At 54.9% G+C, this 26,923-nt stretch overlaps 1 protein-coding gene across 7 annotated transcripts in view; it reads left to right on the forward strand.

The window, feature by feature from the left end:
• Window positions 1-1,190: 1,190 nt before the first annotated feature.
• Baiap2 (BAR/IMD domain containing adaptor protein 2) overlaps window positions 1,191-26,923 on the forward strand; it is a 67,857-nt gene continuing 42,124 nt past the window's right edge. For 6 of the 7 annotated variants that reach the window (XM_021227019.2, XM_021227020.2, XM_005069829.4 and 3 more), the window contains exons 1-3: window positions 1,191-1,357; window positions 14,829-14,904; window positions 17,739-17,825. In XM_021227019.2, coding sequence (XP_021082678.1) covers window positions 1,304-1,357; window positions 14,829-14,904; window positions 17,739-17,825 — 217 coding nt within the window. In that variant the 5' untranslated portion in view covers window positions 1,191-1,303. The remainder of the gene's footprint in view (window positions 1,358-14,828; window positions 14,905-17,738; window positions 17,826-26,923) is intronic. The other variant, XM_040750163.1, reaches the window with a different exon arrangement.

Consider the following 26,923-nt stretch of genomic DNA (forward strand, 5'->3'; position numbering starts at 1 on the left):
CGCTTTCTAAATCCCACCCTTTGCCCCTGAACGCGTGTGGCAAAGCGAACCAGGGACCCGTCCGAGTCCTGACAGCGGCGCCACGGATCTGAGTCCTCTGGGCTGTGGAAGGAGTGGAGTGACCAGCTGTCCAGGAAATGGATGCTGGAGTGTTAACGCTTAATTAAAAGGAAACATTCAGCTCTGGTGTTTTACAACGTAAAGCAAATAATTCCTCTGTGTTCGTCTAGTTTGTGTAAATATTTCTCCAAAAGGAACTGTGCTGGAACCCCGTGTGCCAACCTGGTCAGTTGCCACAGCCAAACCCTACCCAGTACCCAAACCCCCAGCCGCTGGGCAGCTCCGAGCTGTGCTGGGAGGCTCCTCCCCCCGGAGCTTTCCGACCCCCCCATCCCCTGCCATGCCACCCCTTAGGATTCTCTCCACGCCCGGCTCGCCCCTCTTCCTGGGTCCCCCTCTCAGAACCCTAAAGCCCGGGCTGCCGACCTCCACCCTCGGTCCGGCGTCTGCCCACCTCCAGGACCCGCCCCAGGGCCCACCCTGTCCCGATCCTGCCCTCCAGGGTTCAGGGTCCTCCCTCTACTTCAGCACCCTCCTCCGTCTCCACCCACTCCCGCCCCGGGAGTCCTCCCTTCCGGAAGACCGTCCGTGGGGGTGGGGGGTCGACGCACGCCTCGCCGACTCACCTGCAGTAGCGCGGGAGCCACCGGCGCACTCCTGCGGGACCCTCGAGGGCCTTGCAGCCCGTGCCGCTGCCTCCCCGAGTGCCGCCTCCACGCGCGTTAGCGCCGGTGCCCCCCGCGCCGCCCACACCCCGCGCTCGCTCTTCCTGCGCCACCCCGCCCCCGCTTCCCGCCCCCAGCCCGGCTGTCGCTCCGGCCCCCTCAGGCTGCTCCAGGGCCTCCGCGCGCGCCGCGCCTCCGCCCCCCACCCCCAGCGGCCGGCCAATCGCCGCCCGCAGCCAGCCTCCGAGTCCCGCCTCTATCCCCGCCCCTCGCCCCCGCCTCCGAAACCCACCAATGGGAAGAGCGGCCCGGGAGCGGGCCTGGCGGTTGCCTAGCAGCGGCTGGGTTGGGCGGGGGCGGACAGCCGGGGGGCGGTGATCCGGGCGCGGCGGGGGCGGGGCCCGGGGCGGGGTCTACACGGGGTGGGTGGGGCTTCGGCGGCTATAAAGGCAGCGGCCGCCGGGCGCCGCGCTCTGTGGTCCTGGTCTGCGCGCCTTTTCCTGTTGCTGCGGCTGACGCCTTCCTCACCGCCGCCCGTGCCCCTTCTCTGGTCTGTGGTGTAGCCGGGACCCAGGACCATGTCGCTTTCACGCTCGGAGGAGATGCACCGGCTCACGGAAAATGTCTACAAGGTGAGTTTCCAGCGCGGCCCGGAGTGCGCCCCTGAGTCTTCAGGCCCGAGCTGGGCACCGGCTCCGGGACTGCGGGTGTGGCGGGCCGATCTTTGGTTGTGGTCACAGGTGGCCGCGCCCGCCCAGGGTCCTTACGCCCCGCCGCGGCCCGCGCCGTCCCCGAGCACGAGTGGGCGCCCCCCACCCCGACGGCTCTCACAGCCCCCGCGCGCGCTCCCTTCAGTCCGCCTGTCTGCCCCGGCGTCCGGAGGGACCGAGCGGTGCGGGCCTGGGCTGCTCTGCCACCCGGTCTGGTCCGCTGCAGCCCGGAGTGAGGGGAACCGGGAGCGGGGGCGGCGTGGGGGTTGCAGACTGCAGCGGTCGGTCGCCCTGCGCTTGCTTGGCGCGGTGGCACCGTGGGGCTCTTCTAGGCGCTGTTATGCCAGCCTCTGGGCACTTTCTCCTCAACAGGCTTTCCCTTTCCCACAACTCCTTTACGGGGCGTTGATGGACGTGGCCCAAAGTGGGAGGTCGAGCGCGGGCAGGTTGGATGGGTGGACAGATAATCCATCATCTTATGTAACCGCAGAGGGAGAAGACTAATTGTGTAGGAGGCTGACGCGCCTGCTTTTGCTTCTGATATGTGTTAAGAGTCGCATTCACATCCTCATCTGTGAGATGACAGTTGCTCCTAGGAGAACTGCAGAGCCTTCTTCAAGCCCCCCTCTGAAAGCCCTCGGCTGCCGTGTTATGTCTGCCTTGGGTACATGTGGGCCGGCCGTTTCCCATTTCTTCAGTATGGGCTCTCCTAGTCCTGCACCCCCCCCCACCTCCTAGGACACAACCTGGGGCTCCCTGATGGCACCGGGCCCACTGCAGTTCCCAGTGACATTTTTTTTTCCTCTCGCAAGAGAGAAATCCCTGCCCTGACCGGTCCATGGCAGTCCTCTTACAAAGCTATGCTTTATTTCAAAACTGTGTCTGAAGGGTAAGTGAAAGGCTCGCGATTACAGTCAGTTTTTTTTTTTTTAACATGGAGTTGCTGGTTCATGGCTGAATGAGATCGTGCCTGCTTCAGAGCAACAGTTTCTGTTTGTATGAACCAACCATGGCTGCGCCTTTCTAAGCAGTGGCCTTGTGAAGCTCACTGGGCTGCCGGCAGCAGATGGACGCTTCTAGGGTGGCCCCTTAGGTTTCAGCTGGAGTCCGGGGGGCAGATTGTACTTTAAATCGTCGTTTAATAAAGGCTTTAAAGTTGTAGTTTACATGAGCCTGGAGGAATCCTGAAGGTGGGTGGAGGGGCTGAAGGAGCTCTTAGCCATGTTCTAGCTGCTGGCAAACAGGATTGCGAACAGCCTTTGGGTTTTTGTGTTTAGTTATCTGTAGACTCCCTCTTGTTGCTCTGTGGAGGCACATGCTATCAGGGGAGGGAGGCTTATTAAATTATTAGTCATTAGTTCCATTACAGTTTGCTCTTTACTGTAGGGATAGGAGAGAGGTACTGCCACCCCCCCCCCCGCATTTTTCCTGCTCCTTCACTGCAACCATTAAACAGGAACTTCCCCGTGGAGAGTCCTGCAGGGTGTGAGGAGTAGCTTTGCCCTGGGAGAATCCCACCTCAATGAAGCTCACGCCTGGGCAATCAGCCCTGCACTCACAGCTCCAGGCTTCACCCACACGCTACTGTAATTCATCTGGATCTGGGCACTTGGGGCCGTCCAGCAGTGGCTGGGGACTCAACGGTGAACTCCATGTGGGGTCGTTTGCTGTTTGGGGCAGTGGTTGGCGCTTCTTCCGGGTGAACATGTGTGGCGATGAGATGCTCGTCAGTTCTGAGGTGTTGGGCACAGGTAACCAGTAGTGCAGGCAGGTGGCTCTTGTACCCTCTGGGGGCCTAACTACTGACTCTTTGACTCCTTGCTCAGTTCCCTTTTTTTTTTGTTTGTTTGTTTTGTTTTTTGTCGCTAAGGAGTCCAGTGTGTGGTGGCACTAGTACAGGTTAGGCAGCTTTGGGCCAGGAGATACCCGGCCCACACAGAGGCACAACCAGGAGAGAGCCAGAGCCACCGGAGTGCAGCTGTAGGCCGGTCCAGCCAGTCTGCCATGCTCTCTTCTTCTCCTGGGACGTGTGGTGGTTGACTCGCTCCGAGGGGCTGCTCCCACACTGGCCGGTGCTTTGCAGACCTGCTGGCAGTACCTCTTGGGGCTGGGTGGGATGTGGCTCTCCGTCCAGTGTCCCCGCTGCCACGCAGCCCTGCTGTTTGCTTCGGCCCTTGCGTGGCTTCAGCCGCGGCTCTGGGTGGTGTTTGCCTTGGCACAGCGAGGCCTTGTCTTTGGCCGTGCTGATTAAGAATTCAGGAATAAAATGTACAGTTTTGATTTTCCTCCTGGAAGAACACGGTCTTTGACCTCTTTCCCGGTGGCTCAGTTCCCTTGGGAGCTGTGTCCTCGGGGAATTTCATGAAAGGTGAAGAGAAGGAAAACAGGACAGAGCTGTGACGTTCACCAGGAGCTTCTCCATAGGCCTTTGGGCCCTGCAGAGAAGGGCGGGGGGCTTAGGCAAAGAAGCGCCCCCTCCCCATACACTGGCAGCAGAAACTGGAGTCTGACTGGTGTCCACCCTGGGTGGCACCTGGATTGGGCATAGGTTACTGGAAGCAGGGTCTGCTGCCCAGGTAAAAGAGTGAGTGTGGACTTCAGGAGAGGTCAGGCTAAAGCCTCAGAGCCTCTGTGGGTCCCTCTGAGTGCTCAGAACTGGCTTTATTTAGCCTCTTTGACAAGATTCTGGTGGGATGAGAAGAGGGGGTCAGGTCAGCTAACTTGTTGTTTTTGAGACAGGGTCTCACTGTGTAGCCCTGGCTGTCCTGGAACACTCTCTGTAGACCAGACAGAGCTCTTCCTGCCTCTACCTCCCAAGTATTGGGATTAAAGGTGTGTACCACTTTGCCTGGTCTTTTTTTTTTTTTTCAAAGTTTTATTTGTGTGCTTAAGTGCTGCGTATGTGTATGTATGCATGTGCGTGCATGTGATTAGAGGACAACTTGTGAGAATATGTTTTCCCCTACCAAGTGGGTTTTGGTTGGACTCTGGCTGTCAGCTTGGTGGCCAGCACCCTTACTTACCAAGCCATCTCAACAGCTCAAGTAGGGTTTTTGTTGTTGTTGTTGGTGGTGGTGGTTTTCTGAGACTGGGTTTCAGGTAGACTAGGCCTGCCTCAACCTCACTGTGTAGATGAAAATGACCTTGAACTCCTGAGTCTCCTGCCTCCACCTTCTAAGTGCTAGGACTATAGGCTGGTACCTCTATGCCTGGCTGAGTTTAGTGGTCTCTCAAAGATTGTAGTCCAGGAGAAGCCCTGGAGCCTGGGTATCCCCATGGCCCTTGAGGGTGGCAGTCAATTCTTCAAGAACAGCACCTGGTATGCAGCCTGGCAGAAGCCACTCATGGTATTGTGGTTCCAGGGTCTTGGGGCAGCATGGCTGGGATTGTTGCCAGCAGCTACCTCGTCATCCTCACACTGTGGCTATAGACAGAAAGCTGGGCCAGGACATGCTGTAGCCGTCTAGTGAAGGTAGCGGGTACCAGAAAGTTCCTGGAGCAGGTGCGCTGAACGCTGAATTATGATTGGCCAAATCTAGCAGGGAGGAGCCCCCCCCCATTCCTCCTACATCCCTCTCACTTCTCTAGGAGGATGTTTTGGGGAACTATGGAAGTGTGGGACCTTGACCTCTCTGCCAAAACCAAAGTGGTACCCTTCCCTTGTTTTAAGAAGGGTGGGCCGGGTGGTGGCTATGAAGGGGGGTTTCTCAAAGGCACTAATTGGCAGGGCGTGCTGGCTGAGAGGAGGGAGGCCACAGTTCTTTTCTGGGTGCACATGTGTATTATAGGTACTTCCGGGTCTGTCCCATCCGTAGGGAGGCTGGGTCTGCTCTCGCTGCGCGGGCCTGTCTGGGCCTGTCCTTTGAGCACTTCCTTGGTGTGTTACCTGTCTTTGTCCAACACCAGCACTTTAGGGATGGCAGTTCAGATCTTGTCTCCTTCGTAGGTCAGCCAGGGCAACAAAAGGCAGCTTGTTTGTCATGCTGACACTGAGTTGACCAGCTCCGCAGCCCGTGTCTCCAGGCCCTGTCCTGTAGGAAGTGCCTACTGCATTGTTGCCTGCAGTTGGTGTTTACCATGGGGGCCAGCCTGATGTCCCAGTGGCACCGGGGTCTCTAGAGCGCGGGGATCCTTATGACCAGGCTGGTTTGGAAGAGTGCTTGCCTGTGCCTGCTTGGGTGGTGGGTCTTTCCTGGAGTGTCAGTCTTTTGAGGGGAGGCTGGCTTACTGTACACACTGACTGACTGGCCCCGAGGTCGCAGTAAAGGCTGGTGCTGCTCCCAGTTTTTGTCAGCAAGAGGACGGTGAATGGGTGCTGCTAGGAGCTGCCGTGTTCCTGTATCGCAGCTTCTGAAGGGCCAGCCCCTGAGGTCTGCAGCCTACCCTTCCGCACAGGGAAAGGATCTTGCAGGGGAGGCCCCAGCTTCTTGATAGGAACACGAGGAGGCAAGCCACAGGGAGGCCGAGGGGCCGTCCAGCTCCTCACTGGTGAGTGAATGTGAGCCCCACTCAAGACAGCTAGGTGTCACTGCAGGAATAGGGGAAGGTGTCTTTGCTTAGCCCCTCGTGGCCCCTTCTGTGCTAGATACCCTGACCAGCACTGCCTGTGGCTGTCGTTGTACCAACACCCGGACATTTGCTTGCTGCTGAGTAGGGCTGATTCCTGTGCTCTGTCTCAGATCCCAGTGCTCCTAGCCTGGGCCTGCCATGCTGCCTTCCTGTGCCTGGCCTAGGGCTCTCCTGAGGGCTCAAGGTAGAGAAACTGCACTCCCCCGAAAGACCTGTGCTCGGGGCAACTGGGCGACTGTCAGCTTACCCCGTCGAGCACAGCGTTACACTGCGCAGCGTTGTGATCCTTGCCTGTGCCTGGAATAATTACCGACGGGCGTGGACTATTGGCACCTTCCTCCAACCCTCTGCCACCCCCTGCTCTGAGTCATCCCCAGCCCAATTGTGCAAGTACAGCTGCGTGATGACTCGAGGAGCCTCAACCTGGGGTGCTAGGGAGGTCGAGGGGGCACAGCTGCGTCCCTGAACTGCACACTCGGAAGCTTCAGATTGCAGGTCCAGTGTGGGAGGCTGGCCTGGCAAATCTGAACTGCTCACTCCTAAGACCCAGGCTTGAAAACTCAGGACCCATTTGGCCTTGTGACCAGGGTGACTTATCTCCCTGACATATCCCCAGGGCCCGGAACAGTGGCCAGGTTCTGATGGGAACCCAACAGCGGTTGGGTCTGACTGAGTTTTATTCCTTGGTTCTGAAGAGGTGACATTGGAACTGCCATCTGCCCACACTCGGGGACTGCTCTTCAGCCCTGGGCCTGAGGAGCATTGGCCTATCGTGTGCCGTTTCCCTGGAGGTGATGACCCAGGTGTGCGGCTGGAAAAGCAGGTCAAAAACATTAGCAGCAAGAGCTTTGTCCTGCTGGGTACTGGAGTCCCTTGTGGTTGGTCCCTTGCCAAAGAGATGAGAAAGTGTGTGTGGGGGGAGTGGCCAGGGTGGCGTGGAGCGGGTGAAGAGGTGAGGCATTATTAGCTGAAGGTTCCCAAGGTTCCTTGAGAAACTGGGGCAGGCCCAGGCTTTGCGTCTGTGTGGACATCCTGCAGCTGACCTGCCGCCAGCATTGACAGGAACCCCTTTCTTCCTGCTGTAGCGCAGATGGGACCTGACACCCAGCTTCCTCAGCTGTCCCCTGCCTTCCAGCCCTAGCTAGGGTCTTCTCTGCACACTCCAGAGTGGGCCACAATAAAACAGCGCCTGGTCCTTCCTTGGACTTGGGCAGCAGCCGAAAGCCTTGCTGGCCCTTTCCCGGCTTAGTCTGAGCTGTGTGGCTGGGCTGTGGCATGAACACTGGAATAATCACAGAGTCCGTAGATACTCCAGGACCTGGCGAGGCCAGTCTTGATGTCCTAGCCTGAGGTGAAAGCCCCGAGTCCTACTCTCTTTGGTGGAAGAGGGTGTGAGAAGTTCTTTAGAGAATACCTTCTGGTCCAAACACAAGAGACCTCTGGAGGAAGTGAGAAAGTTTTCCTCTGGCTTGGGATCTAGCTTGGGATTTTGATTTTGCATTTACTGTAGTGGTGTGCATGTGTGCGTGTATGTGCATGCACACACGTGTGCTTTTGAGACAGGGTCTCACTCTATAGTTCTAGCTGGCCTGGAACCGTCATAGAAATCCTCCCGCCTCTGCCTCCCCAGGCACGGGCCAGCACACTGCAGCCATTCTTTTAGGACTATTTAGGGACTGAGTATAGCTCAGAGGCAGAGCATTTTCCTAGCATGTTCTAGACTCCAATGTTCCACACAGTGCTGGGGTGGGGATGGGGGAGCTGGGCATAGTGGCTCATATCTATAATACAATCCCATCTCTTCGGAGGCCCAGGAAGGAGGATTCCTGTGAGAATGAGGCCAATCTGCGCTACACAATAAATCCCAAGTCAGACAGGCTACAGTGTGAGACCCTGTCTCAAAAAAACACATGGGACGTTTTTTAATGTTAGGATTTCTGCAAAACTTACTTGCCTTTGAAATCAGATCTTTTTGAGCTGCATTTCGGCTGAGGGATGTCAGCATCTGAGGGTCCCCAATACTCACCCCTGAACATTTAGGGGTATTGATAAAAAACTTTAGGCGTGTCTCTGGTCCAGAGGGATTGCCTTTCAAGCTTCCACGGTGCTATCATTTTTGTTGCTGGTACTTTCTGATTTCTAGCCAGAAGCCAGGCCTCCTTACCCTCTTCATGATCTTTTGTTGGTTTGCAGGCTGGGATATACAGACACGGCAGGGGAAAGTCACCAAAGGGGACTGTGCAGAGTGGCCCACACATGCCCCAGCTGCCCCTGCTGGAATGTGGAAATTGTCACGCATAGGGCCAGGTCCGTGCAGTGGCAGTGGGATGAGATGGGATGTTGGGAGGAAGGTGTCCCACCCACAGGAGCCTTGGTCTTACTGGACCCCCGTCAAGCCAGGGTAGAGCCTGCTCCTAGCAGAGTAAGTGCGTAGTTACTTACGTGCTGGGCTTTTATACTGCAGGGAAAGGGAGCTGGAGACAGAGGAAATGGACCAAACCTAGGTCCCCTCTGCACACTCCACCCCTCCTCATCTTTTATAGATGCTTGTGGAGCCTGATGCTACCCTGAGTGTCCCAAGTAGGTGAGGCCTGCTGTTCTTCCTGTTCCATGGCAAACCTAGCCTGCCCTGGGACTGGGAATCCTGGGCTTTAGTGACCAGGGGTCTAGGGCTGAGGGCAGAGGAGGCGTTGGGAGCTTTGGACTGTGATCAGACCAGTAGCCTGAATCCCAGCCCTGCTTCAGGAGAGGGCCAGGCGCTTAAGCCTGGGGTACTGTGTCCCCAGTCAGTCCTGTGGCTTTGCTGTCTGTGGACTGTCTTGGATGCCTTCTCGCTGCTTGCTTAGGCACAGCTCTGAGTCACATGTGCGTACCTGCTTTGTGAGGGAGCATCAGTGGGGTGAAGAAGGACATCAACATTTGTTACCTGGTAGGAAACTGAGCTGGGATTCAGACGAAACTAGGTTTGGGCTCTGGTGTTTCAGGCAGGGGTGGGCACCAAGGGTCCTGTGTTCCTGTCTGTAGCCGTATCTGCCGGGCCAGCACATGGTAACTGCCTGACCTGAGGTCGCTAGAAAAGGGGTAGACTAGAGCATTCCAAGTCTGCCTCCAAGCTTACATATTACTTCCACCAGTGGGGCCTGGCCCTGATCCTCAGCCAGCACAGTCACGGGAGACATGGACCAGTGAAGTGACCCTGTGTGTTCTCAGAGAAGCACAGTGGTCAGGCCTCTTCCATAATCCGTAGTGATGGAAAGACTGACTGTCCAGCCCTGTCATGCTGGAAGTGGGAGTGACCCAGCACTGGTCAGCTCAGTGTTGAAATACGATAATATGACCTAAGCAAGACAGTGATCCTCAGACAGCCCTAGGAGGTGAGGCTAGGGGCCAAGTGGTTTCTCCTGAGACCTCTCCCTACCCAGCAGACAGACCTGACCCCCTGTGTCATGGTCTCTTTCTATAAAGACACCAGCCAGATCAGCCTAGAACCCTCACTGGTGACCTTGTTTCACCTTAGTGACCTCTTTAAGGACTGTCCACGTTCAGACAATGGGACCTGAGGACAGACTCAGCACATGCAGCCATGGCAACATCTGCCCCACAGTTGGAGGGAGTGTCATCTTGGGGGCTGTCTGTCTCTATCACGGTGACTTGTCTTTCTAGGCTAATTGTATTTCTTGTTCCTTCCAATTTAAGCAAATTGCAGCCTTCAGCCCATGTCAGTGGATCCCCACGGTGTCATGTTATGATGTCATTATAACAGTACCCGATCAAGAATTTGGATCCAAAAACTGGACATAGTGGTGTACACAGGCAGAGGCAGGAGGATCTATGTGAGTTCAAGACCAGCCTGGCCTATGTAACAAGTTCAAGGACAACCAGGGCTACGTTGAGAGACCCTGTCTCAAGAAAAAAAAAAAAGAAGTTTGGCTCTAGCTTTAATAGTTTGAATGTGTCTCTCCCCGCACTGGCCACCCATCTTTCCAAGGACCAACTTTGGGGGCCGTCTGTTGGGAAGCTGTGCCTTTGTGGAGGTTGACACGAGCAGCACCTTCCTGTTGCAGACAGGAAAGACACGGCTAAGCTGTTTTGTCTCGTGTCCAGGCTGCTGGAATGATGGGTGTTGACTGGTTCCTGTAGGGATGGCTGTCACACAGAGCAGACAGTACAGACCTGGCTTCTGGATTTCCTGGGGATTGCTGCCTACGTCCCTCTAGCACATGCTGACCAAGGGTTTCTTTTCACAGGGTCTAGGCTAGCTGCAAGGCCCTGGTGTGGCTTTTGCCTTTGGGGACCTTACCCCTGGGAACCTTGTGCAGGAGAGGTCAGTCTTGGAGAAGCTTTCAGAGTCTCCGGAAACAAGCTGGGGAAAGGGGTTCAGATGCCAGAAGTCCCTAAAAGGAGAGCAACTTGGGACAGCTGTGCTCACCCCGGGAAGGACTTGGCAATCCTTCACAGGGGCATAAGGCCAGGTGAGCCCCAAGCAGGCTCAGGGCTGGTTTTGTGACCGCCATCAGCCAAGTATTTGCTGCAGTCTCGGTGGTCATTCCTGGTGCTTCCAGTGCAGCTGGGGGGGGGCAGCTGCGTGGGGGGGGCAGTCAGGGAGATAGGAAGAAGGCCCCTCCTTCTGCCTCTTCCTGATGGGAGGCCACCGTGCCTATCACATCTAGGCACCCTGCCAAAGACACACAGTCTCTTTCTTAATTTTGGCAGCTTTTCCAGGGCAGCTACCAGAACTGAGAAACTAGAACCACCATGTTACAGGGGTGGGGGTTCTGCTCAAACTCTGCTGGAGCCCATTGTGTGGCATCTGGGTCTCCTTCCAGCTCCTGGAAGATACTGGGGTCTGCCCATCTCTTCTGATGCCTGTCCACCTCCCTAGGGAACTGAACTGGCCTTGTGGGTCTGGTGGAACCTTACTCCTGCTCCCTGGGGAGTAAGAAGTCCAGCCCCCTGCTCTGGAACAGCCCAGGCTTCTCTTCCTGCTTCACAGAAAGACACAGGTTTCCTTTATTCCATGAGCTTCAGAGTGATTACACAGACTGCTGAGAGGCTCTGGCGGAGGCCTGTGTGCCAGGAGTATTCTCGCCCATTCTTTCTCATGCTCTCACTTTCTCTCTCTGGGTATCTCTGTCTCTTTTTCTCCCGACCAGAGTGGTTTGGCCACAGCCAAGGTCCTTCTTCAGTGTATAGAATCTTTGCTTGGACTGCCCTGCTCCTGTGTCCAAGACCCCTGCCTCCCTTCATGTTCCCTTTCTCACCCTGCTTCCTTCTTAGAAACCCATGCCTCTTTTTATCTAAAATAGTATGTAAACATCCCACCATCTTTGACTTTAACCAAGCAAGGCACAGCTCAGGTCAACCTCCTCTAGAAAGTTCTCTGTGCTCACTGAATACCTGGAGTTGATTTTATTCCCTAGGTACATGACATCCTAGGCAGGTCTTGCTGGGTCAACTTGTACTGGAGTGCAGGGCATTGTGGGGGCTCCCTCTCACCTGGGTAGAGCCTTGGGCCACAGAGCAAATGACTGCCTGTTTTTCTCGAGTCCTGGTGGAAGGAATGCAGCCACATAATTGGACCTGAGCTGGCTGTGGTGGCACACACCTTTAGTCTAGCACTCAAGAGGCAGAGGCAGGGTGCTCTCTGTGAGTTCCAGGCCAACCTAGATTATATAGAACGTTCCAGGCCACCAGGTAGGGCTACATAGTGAAAACTTGTCTTTAGAGAGGGCATTGGCGAGGCTGGAGCAGCTGTAGAACACCCTGCTTGTGAAAGTCCTGCAGAAAGGCTTGGCTTGAGCTCGGGCAATCTTTTGGTGGGCTTCCCAAAGCCCCAAGCCCTTCTGGGACATGTTCTGTAGTACAGTCTCCCATGAGTTTGCAGGTACTCCAGAGCCTGGAAGGTGTCTCTACTGAATGAGCAGTTGAATAAATGAAAGAATTGTGCTTCTAAATAAAGTTCCTGGTCCAGAAAAGCTATCCAAGGAGCCACCCCACAGTCACAGCACATTTGGAGGCAGGCAGGTCACTGGCATGGGTTTTGAAGAGAGTGTGATGCCTCTTCATTGAGTAGGATTCTGTCTTGGCAGGAGAGCTGGCCTGAGTTGCTTGTCAGGATCACCTAGCCCTCTGCATGGCTGGCTTCAGGCTTCGCCAGGTCAAAACTTGCAGCTCTGCGTTTCTCTCTTGTGCTCCTCGGTGTTGATGAGGGATATGATCGCTCCCCCAGCGAACCGAGCCCTTTCCCTGGAGTGCTTACGCTTGGCACCTTCCTGGCATGGTCCTAGGTGGGAGCTTGTTCTCTGATAGGGGAGCCAGTCTATAGCGGGAGGGCGGGGAGTGTACTCAGCCACAGGGCTGGGTGAGGTGGGGCAGGTATGACATACCATGTCAGAATGGCTTCTGCATGAACCCTAGAATGATGAGAGACCCTGACACAACCAAATGTATGTGTGCACCTGTATACACTCCTCCCCCTCACATGATTCCCCCTTTGTGAGTCACTGGGCTTCTTATAAGGTAGCTGGAAGTCAAGTGACCCAAAGGAAGGCTGTGACATTGGCCAGGAGCCTGGAAATAAGCCTCCTTCAGAGCAGGTCCACTTTCCCAGCCAGGACGGGTGTTGCTATGCAGACCTGGAAAGAAACTGGCTCTCTATGGCCAACCGAGGCCTCCCTCAGAGTGTCAGCCTAATGGCATTCGTGTCCCTGCCACTTCCTCCAGGCCAAGACGGCAGTGCCGATGTGTCCCTGGCTGACTGTCTGCTCTTGAGCAGGTGGAGGCTGTGGCTGTACCTAGGTGTCCTAGCTGGCCTTCACCGCCTGTATCGCCCAGCTAATTCCTGTTGCATTCCTCCTGCGTGAGCTCAGCTGCGCCGAGGAAGCGAAACCTTACAGCTTCCCTGTGTCACAGGAGACATGACAGGTGCCTCGGCAGTCTGCCTTCCTTGGCCTTGGGTGGTTTCTGGCACACTCCCCCGTCATTTAGGATGTCAGTGAAGCTCAGAGGACTGACTGACCTGCGCTGGCCCTCCTCTTCCTCCCAGGATCCCCGAGGTGTTCTTAGATCCAGGCTCTTGGCTCTGCCGCCTAGACTTGGCGTCTCCAGCGTTTTGCTCATGCAGTATTCTGCATTACACCCTACCCAATTTGCAACCACTTCCACCTCAACGTCCTGGCCCCGTGTCTGCCTCTCGTCTCCCCAGTCAGGTCCCAGCTGTCCTCAGTCACTGCCTGGCGCACAGAACACAGGAACCCAGCCCTGGCTCTCCCTCGTAGTCAGAGTTTGAGCAGCAGGGAAGCTCCTCTCTACTTCCTCTTTGACCCTTGACTAAAATCTGTGCAGCCAGAGCCTTCCTCGTGTGTCCAGCTTGACTCTGCTCAGGTCCTCCGGCTTCCTGTCCTGTCTCAGGGACGTTACTACACTCACTTCCTGTCCTGTTAGCGCTTGTAGCCCCTATAGCACAGCTTGGTTTGGCCTGGGGTATTTACACGGCTCTGGCCTGCCTGGCTGCCTCCTCTTTTAGTCATGGCAATCCGTCCTCCCTGCCTCTCGCTGGGCTCTGCCCTCCCGTTCCCAGCTCTGCCAGAGCCTTTCTGCCTCCGCTCCCTACTTGCTGCTGTGGGCTTGGACCTGGGTTAGTTGGTTGCTGAATGCTCATCATGCGTGCGGACTCTGGGCTAGCATGAAGAGGTGTCTGGGAAGGCGGCGCCACCATCCCTGTAGATTTGGCCGAGAAGTGTTGCTGTCTGAGGGTCCTGTGGGCTAAGAGCCCTTCCTGAAGGAAGGGGTCAGTAACCCAGGTCCACGTGCGACAGGGTGGGTGGTGGCAGCTTAGAACTGGAGTCCTCGTTTCCCCAAGAATGAGGGAGGGTCTTGATGCCTCTTGGCGGGGGTACTCTGCTATACCGCAGGGCAGGCCAATGCAGAATGTGTCCCATGCTGGGTTTTCTGGAGCCAGGCCCTATGGTGAAGACTGGCCCCGGTGTCCTTAAATGTCCTCATTTGTCTCGCTGCTCCTTCAGTAGGGCCACAGGTTGGACTGAGCTGGTCTAAGTCCAGGAGTCTCCCCTTCCTGTCATCCTCTTGCCAGGCTCCCAGTGCGGCACCCTCCCCATTGGCTTAGGATGTGGTCCGGTCAGGTTTTCTTTCAAAGTTCCTCCCGTGTCTTCCCTGCTTGGTTTAGGCTGTTGACAGTTTGTGGGTTTTCTGCCGGTAGGATTCTCATTTGGCTGCTGTTTGTGTGCGCCTGTTTTTATGCCATGTTAATTAAAACATTTATTTGGCCTTCACAGTGAAAATCTAATTTCTTGAGTCTAAGAACTGCCGATATTGGCACGGGGACTGCCGTCCGTCGGGCAAACAGATCCGGAGCCTGTTGGATTATTCATAGTATGGTATTTGTAAATCAGGCTGTGCACCGCTCTAATCAGAGCTGATGTTGGTAATTGGTGTGTTGAGTTAGGGTGGTGGTGTGGGGGGGCGTCGCCGAGCATTTGTGTGCGGCCGACGGGTGGCCTCCCACGGCTGACTCAACCCCGCCAGCCGAGGACTGGTGCCTCAGAAGCCATGCCTGTGAGTGCTGCCCGTGCTGTGTGGCCCTGCAAAAGACCCCTTGTTGCTCTGCAGACAGCCCTCTACAGCATGTCCCTGCCCACCCCGGGCTGTGGTGTTCACAACGGGCGGAGCTGGGGCTTCGACTCAGGGTGGGGTGGGGGGGTGGGGGTGTTTGGCCATGTTTCTGGTTCCCATCCAGGCTGAGTCCTCCCAGCCGTGGGTGGATGGTGGTGAGGTGACGTTGCTTTCTTCCTTCCTTCCTTTCCAGACCATCATGGAGCAGTTCAACCCCAGCCTCCGCAACTTCATCGCCATGGGGAAGAACTACGAGAAAGCCTTGGCAGGTACAGCCGGCCTCTGTCACCTGGCTCCCAGATGGGTTTCCTCTCAGCCTCTTACTGCCCTGGTAGAAGCCACTAGCCAGGCCTTTTGTTCCAGAGACATCTAGTTGAGATGGGTAGAGGGTGTGTGCACCCATGTGCTCTGAACATGACCCTGTGTTCTCTGTCACTACAGACCCATGCAGGCCGGTCTCCATGCAGGCTGCTTTTGTTCCACAGCTGTGGTAACAAGCAGGCTACTTAGAGACAAGGGTGTGGATGAAGCTCTTTAGAATTTTATGCAAAGTTCAGTATTGGGGCTGGTACCGCAGTGACCCTGGGTCTAGGGCTTGTGTCCTCACTCTGGCAAGTAGGCCTGCCACAGCTCCTTTGGGAACTGAGGCAGCTGCGATAGACCCTTGGCTCACAAATCCTCTGGACACCATCCACCTCCCCCCCCCAGCAATTGGAGGGAAACGGCTTTGAAACCCACCATTGGTTCTAGTGTGCGTCAAGAGAGCCACTCTTCCTGGGCCCTGGCCCTGGAGTCATTGTACCTGTGACCTCACCTGTAAAGGCAGGGCTGCAGCAGCCACCATCTTTGTAAGTAAAGCTCGAGGCCATTGTTAGCCCAAATGTGCACCGTACCCTTTCCTGCTGTGCAGCTTCACCAAGCTGTGGCCCCACGTGGGGTACGAGCCCCTTGTTCAGTTACAGGTTTTGAGCTCAAGGCAGCAGAGAGAGAGAGAGAGAGAGAGAGAGAGAGAGAGAGAGAGAGAGAGGCGCTATATTTAGTTAGCAGGGTCTTGTTATGCTCCCTGTAGCCTCCCCTGACTGATCTCTGGTGACATGGACCCGATCCTGGTCACACTTGGAACTGTCAAGCCATCATTGTTCCCCTCCTCAGGTGTGGGAACAGGGCTTTCCCGATTTAGCTGAACAGTCCTGCCAGTGTTCTCCTGTACCTGAGTCCTCCCAGGTACCCTCATCTATTCCATGGATAGTTGCTCTCATAGGACCGACCCTGTAGTAGGTCCGTGGCAACAGCCTCCTGCGTATTCCCAGAAGTCACCGAGACCACACCAAGGTGAGGTGTGGGAGGAGAGCACTCAATGGTCCTGGTCTGCCGGAGCTCACAGCACTGGCCCAAGGCCCTGAGGGTTGGCCTTCGGATTGCCAGAGACCGGTCTCACACTCAAATGTTCCCCCACCACACCCAGCCCTTGCTCCCCTGCTCTGGTGCCTGCTTGCCCTCAGCTTCTTCCATGTGGGAAGAGGCTCCGACTTGCTATGTCTGGTTGTAACCCCCCGGAAGAGGCCAGGAGACCAACAATGAGGCTTCTGTCCTGTGTCCTGAGTGGCCTTGTTATCTCCAGGCACAGCACACGATGCTCCAGTTCTCCCAGCAAAAGAACTTTCCAGGGCCTTGAATGTAGCCCGCTGCTTCTGTCTTGCTCTGGTTTTTTTTTTTTTTTTTCAGGTGGACTGTGTCTGGTGAACTGAAAGGCTTAGATGGCTCTGTGCCATGAAAAGCAGGGATGAAACTGACACATTCCACATTGTGATATCCCCTTCCAAACCCATTCTGTGTGGTGCTTGGTGACCTAGCCATCAGGAGTCTCTCTCCGCCCTGGTGCGGCTCTCCTCCATGGTGGATTTCTGTGTCCAAGTTCCCTGCATTTGAGGCGTAGGCTCACCTTCTCTGATAGAATGGAAGCCGGTAGCAGACCCTTCCTCTTTGGTGTTGTTCTCCAGCTCCTTGATGCTCAGGCACGGATTTCCTTCCAGACCCTTCCGGCTCCCCGTTGTGTTCCTCAGTGTGGCTGTCAGGGCTGTGTGCGGACAGTCTGGATGGTTATTTCCCCTTCCTGTTTTCTCTGATTGTCTAGGCTGGGCTCGATCTCACAGGCTGCCCACACCACCTCAGCCTCCAAGTGGCCAAGGTCCACCCTCCCAGGCAACAGAAACTCCTCAGTCCCCCCAGGAACATGGTCTTGTACCACAGAACAAACTGTGCGCACTTAATTGAAAGCCATATGAAGTTTGATAGACTGCCCAGTTACAGCCCTCTTACTGAGCTCTGTAGGAAATGAATTAGAAACTGGTGGCTACTTCCTGTGGCCCTGCTCTCCAGAATGGACGGCCTCTTCTGTCCTCCTTGCTTTGAACACTGGAGGATAGGTGGGTGGGGCCCTCCTCAGGTGAAGGAATGTGCCGGGCACTCCAGGAAGTCTAGACCTTGTGGCCGGGGGGATGCTTGTTCTGTCAGCGGCAGCCAGTGGGCTGTTGGGAGGACAAGGCAGGTGCTGAGCATTCCACACCCAGGTCACCAGGGCCACTGACACCCAGAAGCCCCTCTGACCACGAAGTGCAGATAGGATGGATGCCTTTAGCCTGCTTTGGACCCTGGCACCTACTTCTGGTTAAGGCGTGCTCTGAGACTTAGGGCAGTGGTTCTCTCCCAAATTGGGGATCTTTGGATGAACCCATGGCCTCCCGCCTCTCAGCTCTGCCTGGATCTTGCTCAGGGTCTGCAGGCGCCTTGTCTGGTACAGCCCACTTAGAGCCTCGCTCCCTCCCCCTCAGTCAAACAGCACATGACAGGGCGCCACGCTCTGCAGTTTTACTTGAATAGCTCTGGACCTGCACAGTACACTGTGTTCTCACAAATAAAAGGAACCCTCGTGATGGCAGTGGAATAAGAGTATCAACAAGAAACAATGGCGTCCTCAGCAACGACGAAGCCAGAGCACTCCTTGAGCTTGTCCAGGAGGGTGGGCGCCACTGCCATCCGTGTCAGCAGCAGGCATTTTCTGGGTTCTGTGTGGGGAATTAACCCCTCTCTCCTCTCCCCTCAGGTGTCACCTTCGCTGCCAAAGGCTATTTCGATGCTCTGGTAAAGATGGGGGAGCTGGCCAGCGAGAGCCAGGGCTCTAAGGAACTTGGTAAGACCCTTGACTGGGAAGAGGCCCCCCCAGAATCCTTGGACATACCCGGGCAGGTCTGGAGAGCTGGGCGCCAGACTGAAAACTGGGTTTTATCTGTTAAATAAGAAAAGTAGTTTTAAAGTAGCACAGCTGGCGAGGGGCACTCACCACTGAAAGTGGAATGTCCCATGCAGCCTTAGGGTGCTGCTTGGAGCTCACCGTGGTGGGCTGCTGTCTTCCCTGAAGATCATGTCTGGCACAAACGGACACAGGCAAAGCCATATTTAAAGGCGTTGGGGCCAGCACTTAAGTGGCAGACGTAAGGGACCCATGTGGAAAGTTGGACTGAAGTGGTCACTAACACACTGAATTGTTTCTGTCATGGAGGCAGGTGAAAGGGGAGGGACCCCTGGGAGGTGTACCCCCACTTCTCCAAACCCCATAATATGGGAGACTTAGGACGCGCCGGGATGTGGAGTTCCCAGGAGGTCCTTGTTCCTATGCTCGCCTGTGTTTTCATGCACGCTCGCTCTGCTCCCGCGAGGTGATGTTGCAAGCCGGAACGGGGGTGGGGGGTGGGGGCGGGGGGATGTGCCGATGTGGCCGAGGTCTCCCCCCCACTCACAGGGACGCTGGGCTGTGAGGCAGGCTGTGGTGTGCTGGCCCTTGTTTATCTGCAGTTCTCAGGCTGGCCTTGGACACTGAGAAAATGAAATTGGCCTAGAGCCGCTCGGTTCCTTCCAGGCATGGGCAGAGGACAAGCAAGCTTCTACTTCTGGGCTCCTTGTCCACGGAGGCCTCCCTGTGGGGACCATGCGAGAATGCAGTCCTTGTATCTGTCTGTCTGTCTGGCAAGGACAGGTAGAGGTGCTCAGAAGGAAGCAGATGGTTGTACTGGGAGGATCAGGTTTGGGGCCAGCAGCTCCCCCGGGTTGACAAAGAGGCCTGGGTTGTATTTGGCAGGAGGGGACCTGGGCTTGTTTATGTATGTGTTAATCCCAGCTCAAAGGCTTGTCTCCTTCACGCGGTACTTTGCAGACGGAGACCCTGTGTACGCGCTCGGCTCTGCCTGCTCTCACCCCGCTTTACGCCTTTCCCAACCCAACCCCACCCCCACCTCACCCCGCACAGAAGCCAGGCTTCACACTCAGCCATGCCCCTGCCTTGTTTCAGAGCACTGCAGGTCCCCAGACCTCTAGATTTCTTGAGAGGCTGCTATGTTGACCCACACAACCACGGGGCCTGCCTGGGTGGCAAAGACCAGGCTGTGCTTGGATGTGTCCCATCACAACAGCTGCCGTGGGGAGGAGAGTGAGGCCGCACTGCTCTCTCTGGCCAGATGATGGCGCTGTTAAAGGGAGCCCGTTCCCTCTTGCAGATGCAGGTGCTAACCCGGGGAGCCTCTGGCTGCCTGAGAAGTGGGGTTGCCACACTGGTCAGGCCTGTGGGCTCAGCTGGCTGGTGAGGACAGCGGGGTGGCGGAGTCCTTGACTGCAGTGGACAGCCAGTTCTGGGTTTGGTGGCCGTGTGGGGGTCCCACGGTGGAGCTCCGGAAGCAAGGTCCAGGCTTGTTTCTCTGAGAAGTTACTCTTCTTCGCACTGTAGCTTTCTTAACTCCTCAGAGGACACCGCAGGGGGTTGTGTGAGCCCTACGTGTCTTTTTGAAAGGGTCGTTTCTTATTCTGTGCTAGACCACCAAGTGTTTTCTCCTTGGTCACGTGGAGGGTGGGAGTATACTTAGAGAAAAAGCCAGGCACTGAATGCCCTGTAGCGAGCAGTGGGTGTCCCTGGGACTGCTGGGAAATTCCAGCATGTCTTGCTGGTGTTCCTTGGGCTCGCGTGGCACTCCAGAGCTGGGTGGGAAGCAGGGGAGAGAGGCTCAGGGCTCTGACCTGAACCGGGAGCGTCTGTTAGTGTGTGGTCTCCTCAGTGTTTGCTCAAGACGGTTGTGGAGAGGTCTTTACTCCGTTGTGCTGTAGGGCTGGTCAGCCAGGTGTCGGCCTGGCTCAGATCTCTCAGTTAACAGGATTATCGGTACGATTCACACGCCGTACATTTCACCGCTGAGTGTGAACAATTCACTGGGCTTGGCGTACTGTGAGCTCGTTCCTATTCTGTGTTTCTAGCTCCAACTTTTCCATCACTCCTAGAGGAAACTGTAGTCTATTCCCGGAACAGCAGCAGCAGCAGCGACAACACTGGGCAGCCACGCACCTGTGGTCGGCCTTTGAGTTTGCCTGGTCTGGATGTGCCTGTAATGAACTTTACAGTGTGTGAGCTCATGCCTGCTTGACTCTTTGGCAGAGTGTGGTTTTTTGAGGTTCTTCTGTGGTGGCTTGTGTCACAGCATCTTGACTATAGGGCTCTGCTATAGACACGTAGGGCTCACACAGCCCCCCCCGCGGTGTCCTCTGAGGAGTTAGAAAGCTACATTGCGAAGAAGAGTAACTTCTCAGAGAAACAAGCCTGGGCCTTGCTCCCGGAGCTCCACCATGGGACCCCCACACGGCCACCAAACCCAGATCTGTCTGTCCACCGCAGTCAAGGCCTCCACCACCCGCTGTCCTCACCAGCCAGCTGAGCCCACAGGCCTGACCACGGTGCGGCACCTGGCATCCCGGCGGCAGCTAATATCCCGCTGTGTGATAGAGCCATTCTGTTTTGAGCCAGGGTCTCACTCTGGCCCTGGCTGGCAGGAGCCTCAATCCTTCTGCCCCCTCCCACCAAGTGTTGGTAGTGTTGAGATTACAGGCAGGTGTCGCCACACCTGGCCTCAACCCGTCTGCTATTGGAGTGGCTTCTGCCTGACTGTTGTGAATAGCGCTGCGTCGAACACGAGTGTGGGGTTATCGTTGCGGGCTTATGCTTCATTTCTCCTGGGCAGATGCCGGGGAGTGGAATTGCTCAAGCAAACGGTTGGAATTTGTATCAGAGCAGCTCTGCCTTGCTTTAAAAATAAGTCAGCCCTGTTACCCACCCCCTCCCCGCCCACGTCTCCCACTCAGTCAGCTGCTCTGCTCCATGTGCCGTTTGCTTCCAAGTGTCTAAAAGACAGGTCCATGCTGTCTCCTTCTTTTTAACTTTATGCTGAGGAGTTCTTAGGACCAGGTTTGCTTTCTGATGCCATCCTCTTACCTTACCCGACATAACCATTAACATCTTTGCTAAAATCAGTACAGTGTTTTATCATAGTAGCCGAGACCCACAATCCATTGGGGCTGCTTGACTTCTCCACTTTACTGGGAATGGAGCACCAGCTGTGCATGTTGGAACATGGCTTGTCAAGAGTTTCCTGTGTACATGGTGGCGAGTCTGTCCGCAGGCCTCCCCACAGCCCCGCCCCGTCTCCAGGCCACCTCTGTGACTGCAGGACTGGTGTGAACGAGGTGCTGACATCAGGGCTGGGGGGGCTCTCCCTCTGGTCCCTCTTGTACAGTCTTAGGCCACGCCATACTGTATGGAGTTTGGCACAACTCATTATATCCTCTTCCGCTAATTGATGATGCTCAGCGTCTTTTCGAGTGTTTATTTGCTGTTTATTTATCTTTACTAAGACGTAAATTCAAGTGTTTGCGTCCTTTATTTCATTTGGGTTCTTGTCTTTATAGTGGTTTATAAAAGTTCTCTAAGCAGGGCCGTGGTGGTGCACACCTTTGATCCCAGCACTCAGGAGGCAGAGGCAGGGGGATCTCTGTGAGTTTGAGGCCAGCTTGCTCTACAGAGTGATTTCCAGGATAGCTAGGACTGTTACACAGAGACACCCTATCTCAGGAAAAACAAACAAACAAAAACTTCATATATTCTAGATCTTGTGTCAGATGTTTATTTTGAAAATATTTACTCTGAGCCGGGTGTGGTGGTACACACCTTTAATCCTAGCTCTTGGGAGGCAGGCAGGGATCTCTGTGAGTCTGAGGATATCCTGGTCTACAAAGTAACTTCCAGAACAGCCAGGACTACACAGAGAAACCCTGTCTCAGAAAACAAAAAACAAAATATTTACTGTGAATTTTATCAGCCTTTCATTAAAAAAAAATTAATTGAGGCAGGAGGGGGTGGCTCAATTGTTTAGAACACCGGCTGTTCTTCCAGAGGAACTGGGGTTCAATTCCCAGACCCACATGGCAGCTTACAGCTGCCTGTAACTCCAGCTCCAGGAAATTACATGTCCTCTTCTGCCTCCAAGCACACACATAGTACATACCCATACATGCAGGCAAAACATATATACACATAAAAAATAGACATATAAATTAAGGTGTGGTGGCACACACCTTTAATCCCAGCACTCTGGTGGCAGAGGCAAACAGATCTTTTAGTTGGAGGCCATTCTGGTTTACAGAGGGAGTTTCAGGACAGCCAGGACTACACAGAGTAAACCCTGTCTTGAAAATAAATAAACAAAGCTTGTTATGCTTATTTGGTGAGGAGGGGTGAGTTAGTGTGACAGTCCAAAAACTGCTTCTAGGAATTGGTTTCTTCTACCAAGCATGTCCCTGGGAGCTAACAGTTCGTCAAGCTTGGTGACATGGGACTTGCTGAGTTATCTTGCTGCCCTGGCCTTTCATTTTGTGATTTATTTTTTCTGACGCTATGGATGGAACTCAGGGCCTCATGCACCTTATCTCTTAATCTGTTTGTTTTACTATGTTTAGAAGGTGGCCTTGTCCTACCTGCACCTCTCAAGAGCTGGGATTACAGGAGCACACTAGCAAGCTTGGCCTAATGGAATTTTTAGGAGGAAAAACACTTCCATTTGAATCTTGAATTGCTGACTTAGTTTGGTAGCTTGTTAATTTTTTAATTTTAATGATTTACTTTTGTTTTATGTACATTGGTGTTTTGCCTGCGTGTATGTCTGTGTGAGGGTGTCAGATCCCCTGCAACTGGAGCTACAGACGGCTGTGAGCTGCCGTGTGGGTGCTGGGAACTGAGCCCCAGGTCCTCTGGAAGAGCAGCCGGTGCTCTTAACTGCTGTGCCATCTCTTTTCAGCCCCAGCTTGCTGGGTTTTTTTTATTATGATTTTGGTCATTATTTTTATTGTAATTTTCTTTCCTCTGGAATACTATAGCCCCTCACATTTTCACTCGATGTCAGTTGATTTGTTCCCAGATCCCTGACTGCCCTTGGGATCATTTTTGTTGTCCATTCTCTGGGTTCCTCCCTCTTGGAACCTCTCTGTTCACCTGGCTTCCTCACAGTAGAGCCCCTGTCCTCTGGGTAGCCCGTCTGGTTTGTTCCTGTGTTGCTCCCTTTTAAGGTTCTACACAGGGAAATGAGACATGGTTTTTGATGCTTTCCTATCCACGCTGGCTTGGCTGATAAATTCCAGGTGTAGAAGGATCGTCGCTAATGTTTGACATGTCAGCCTCTCAACCGTAACAGCTTCCAGTGGCGCCACCCAGTCCGTTGCCATTGTCATTTGGCTCTGTGTTCTTGGTCTTCACTCCTTGGAAGCTATTAAGATCATCCCGGTTGCGTTTGGGTGGGGCTGGGAATGGTGGCAGCCTCAGCAGTGGGGGTGGCATATGATCTGCGTGGCCTGGCACCCTGAGTAAAGAGGACCAGGGGGCCACTCAGCAGGGTGGAGGCGAGGAGCCAGAGGGTGCGTTTCTGCACAAGCGTTCCTAATCTGGGACAGGGTGGAGAGCCCAGGAGGGAATACGCAGAGTTTCAGATAAACAGGACCTTGTAATCCTTGAGCCACAAGTGTCAGCCACGGGGAGACTGATGTGTACAGCCTGCTATTCTCCCCTAAATCCATCTGTATCGTTGTCAGCGGTGGGCGCACTCATTTTCACTGCAGTAGAATATTCCATAAACACACAATTAACCATCTGTTTCTCTTGGCTATCATTGAATTATTCCCAGTGCGTTTGCTTCTCTGAGAAAGCTGCTTCATGGGGAATGTGAACAGACTGAGCCCCTTTAGAAGATAAATGCTCTAAGACTCCGCGGCCTTTGGCAACAACCACCGTGAAATAGAGCTTGCTTGCTTCCCAGTGGCTGTGCTACCAAGTGCATACATGTGCTGTTACATGTTGTATTTGGTGAGGTAGACCATACTATCCTGAGATGAGACGACCTTCTCTGTACTGATTAGTCTTTTCTTGTTTTTGTTTTTCCGAGACAGGGTTTCTCTGTATTGTTTTGGAGGCTGCCCTGGAACTCGCTCTGTAAACCAGGCTAGCCTCAAACTCACAGAGATCCACCTGCCTCTGCCTCCTGAGTGCTGGAATTAAAGGTGTGCGCCGCCAAAGCCCAGCTCTTATTTGCAGTCGTTTGGTTTTTCAAGACAGAGTTTCATTGTATATTCCTGGATATCCTAGAACTTGTTCTGTAGACCAGGTTGGCCTTGAACTAACAGAGATCCTCCTACCTCTGCCTCCCAAATGCTCAGATTAAAGGTATGCACCACCACTGCCAGGCTTGTAGTCTATTTTTAATACCATTTGGTTTTCTCCTCCTGTCTACAACTTTGCTCATTTCTAACCACTTGGTCAGCATGTCTAAGACAGCCTGATCTAGATATGTGAGGTCCCCATTGCCTTAAGAGGTAAATCAGCCCTCAGGGAATGTCAAGGGATCTCAGGTCTGTCCAAGTGTGGAAACACTCTATCCAGACCAGCCTCTATTGGTCCCTAGTAGTTGTTTTCTCTTTTGAGACAAGGTTATATTGTAGTGTCTAGCCTGGTCTTGGACTCCTGGATGCAAGAGCTCTACCCTCCTTCATCCTGTGAAGTAGCTGGAACCGTAGGAATGAACCACCACACCTGGCTTAAGTGTTCAGATCTTGGCATCCAGGAGAATGGAGCCCATGAGCCGGCCCTCTCACTGAGGACCTCCTTCCAGGCCTTTCTGGCCCAGGCCCTGGCTGCCCAGGGTGGGGTTGGTTGTCAAGCATACAGGAGACCTAGCCTGGCTAATTCTTTCCTTCCACCCAGTGCTGCTGGTCTTTGCTCTTCCACACAGAGTGATGGTCAGGGTGAGCTGCCCACGGCTCCAGCTCTGCTCACTGGGCAGACAGCCCTGTTAGAATTGTGTAGGATTTCCCACTCTGTGGACATCTGCCCCACCCATCTGCCCCCGTCCCCCTTTGGAACTCTGTGCTTCAGATTCTTCTTATGAGTCACGAGGGTGACAAGGAGCCCCCTCCCTTTAACACACACACACACACACACACACACACACACACACACACACACCACATCCCAGCCTCTGCAGAGAGTGCCTCCCTGATGTTGGACAGCCAGTGCCCAGGGAGTCATTCTGGCTGCTGCTGATCCCCTAGAACCACCTTTGTTCCTTCTCTTTCCTTTGGAGTAAGCGAATGGCCTGGGCAGTGCCTGCCTTTGATCTTCGGTCTTTCTGCACTACAGACTCTGGCCTCACAGCCAGGGAGGGGCCTGCAGACTGCAGACTCATGCAGGGACCGTCCTCTCCTCTCCGCTTGGAGTGTTATTTTTCCCCTGCCGTGAGAAAGCCTGCAGCCTGCTAGACCTTTGCTTTGATATAGCTGGCTGCTTAGTCAGGGATGGGGAGCAGCTCTGAGCTCCACATCCTCACACAGCCCTTCTGAGATGCCCTAGCTGGTAGCCTTGCTTGTCTGTGGTCGCCTCCCGTCTCTGGATCCTCTGCCTCTGTCGGAGCATGCCCTGGTGCCAGGAACAGCCCGCAGCAGGTGTAATGGGCAGGTGAGCCCCCCTGCTTCCCTGTCGCTCTGACCTGCGTGTGCTTGGGATGGTGAGTGTCCATTCAGGTTGAGCTCCAAGGCACTCATTAACTTGTGGAGATATGCACTGTTCCCGTGGCCAAGGAGCCCTGAGGGTGGTGGAGCTTGGAGACGGCAGCTCTGCTGTGTTCTTTCTTGAACTCCTGACGGAGGCTCGCACACCTTGGCCCTCTGACTGAAATCTGAGATCTGCTAAGATGTGACAGCATCTCTCCCTCTGATCCGTAACTCTGCTACCTGCAGCTGTGGGGCCGGCGTGGAGGACACAGAGCAGGGCGTAAGTGACTGCACGTCTTGTTGCTGGGCCTTAGGGCGCCCGCCATGGATGTGGCTCTGGCGCTCTGTGTAGGCGGACGGCGCCTGTCCAGTCTGTCTGTCTCACCAGCAGCAGCAGCATTGTCTGTCCTTCATGTCCTCCCCCGGCAGACTACCCGCCAACTTGCTGGCCATCGTGTCAGCTCTTCATCCCAGCGACTGGCTGCGTTAGAGCCCGCGTCAGGTCCAACCCGGGTGTGCGCATCAGACAAATACTGATGGGCACCCCCCGAGCAGGTGGGCAAGTTCTCAAGGGTTCTGAACTCAGCTCGCCCCTGTGGAACAAGGGTTGATAACCCTGCCCTGGGCATTTTACCGTCTTGTGAACCTGGGAAGGTGCGATGTCTGAAGATAGGCAGCCTCATATGACGGTGAGCAAGGCACAGCCTGCCTGAGAGGGACTTTCGTCCCCCCTCACGTGCTCACGAGCTCTGAGTAAGGCGGCCTGCGTCCCAAGGCCTCTCAGCGAGAACGTGCTTCCGTGTTTGCACAAGGCTCTGCTCGGGACTGTCCACTGAGCTGACTGTTCTTCAACCCTCGCCTGTCTCTGGAGGCTGCTTCCGTGCTTTTCCTTTAAAGGGCTGCTCTGCGCCTGCCGGGGCCTGCAGTATACTTGTTTGTGACCACAGGGACTTGTGTGTGCTTGCTGGAAGCCCCGAGCCTCAGCTGGGGCCCTACTGTCTTCTACGCCTCTCAAGGCTCCAAGGGGGAACTAGCAGATGCTCTGTTGCTGGTCACAGCCTCCAAGTAGGGATGCTCGTAGACAGACAGGTCCAACCCTGCCTCAGTGTGGGCCTGGCTTCAGTCATTGAGTCTCTGAGCCCGGTGTGATCCGGTCACATCCTGCCCGAAGTGAAGAGTCTCCTCAAGTGGGCTGAGTCCGTCCTGAGGTCATAGTGTCACTTGCTTTCCTGTATCAGGCTCACTCAGCCAGTTGTACCGTGTGGCCCTGGGCACGCAGGTCTCTGGAATGTGTGTGTCTATAGACCTCTACCCTAAGAGGCCTTCCGCCTGTCCCCAGTGGTGCCTGTTGGCCTAGGTGGCTTTGAAAATGCTGGCTGCTTGGGT

This window comes from Mesocricetus auratus, unplaced genomic scaffold, assembly GCF_017639785.1.
Source record: "Mesocricetus auratus isolate SY011 unplaced genomic scaffold, BCM_Maur_2.0 Super-Scaffold_100007, whole genome shotgun sequence".
NCBI classification, from domain to species: Eukaryota; Metazoa; Chordata; class Mammalia; order Rodentia; family Cricetidae; genus Mesocricetus; species Mesocricetus auratus.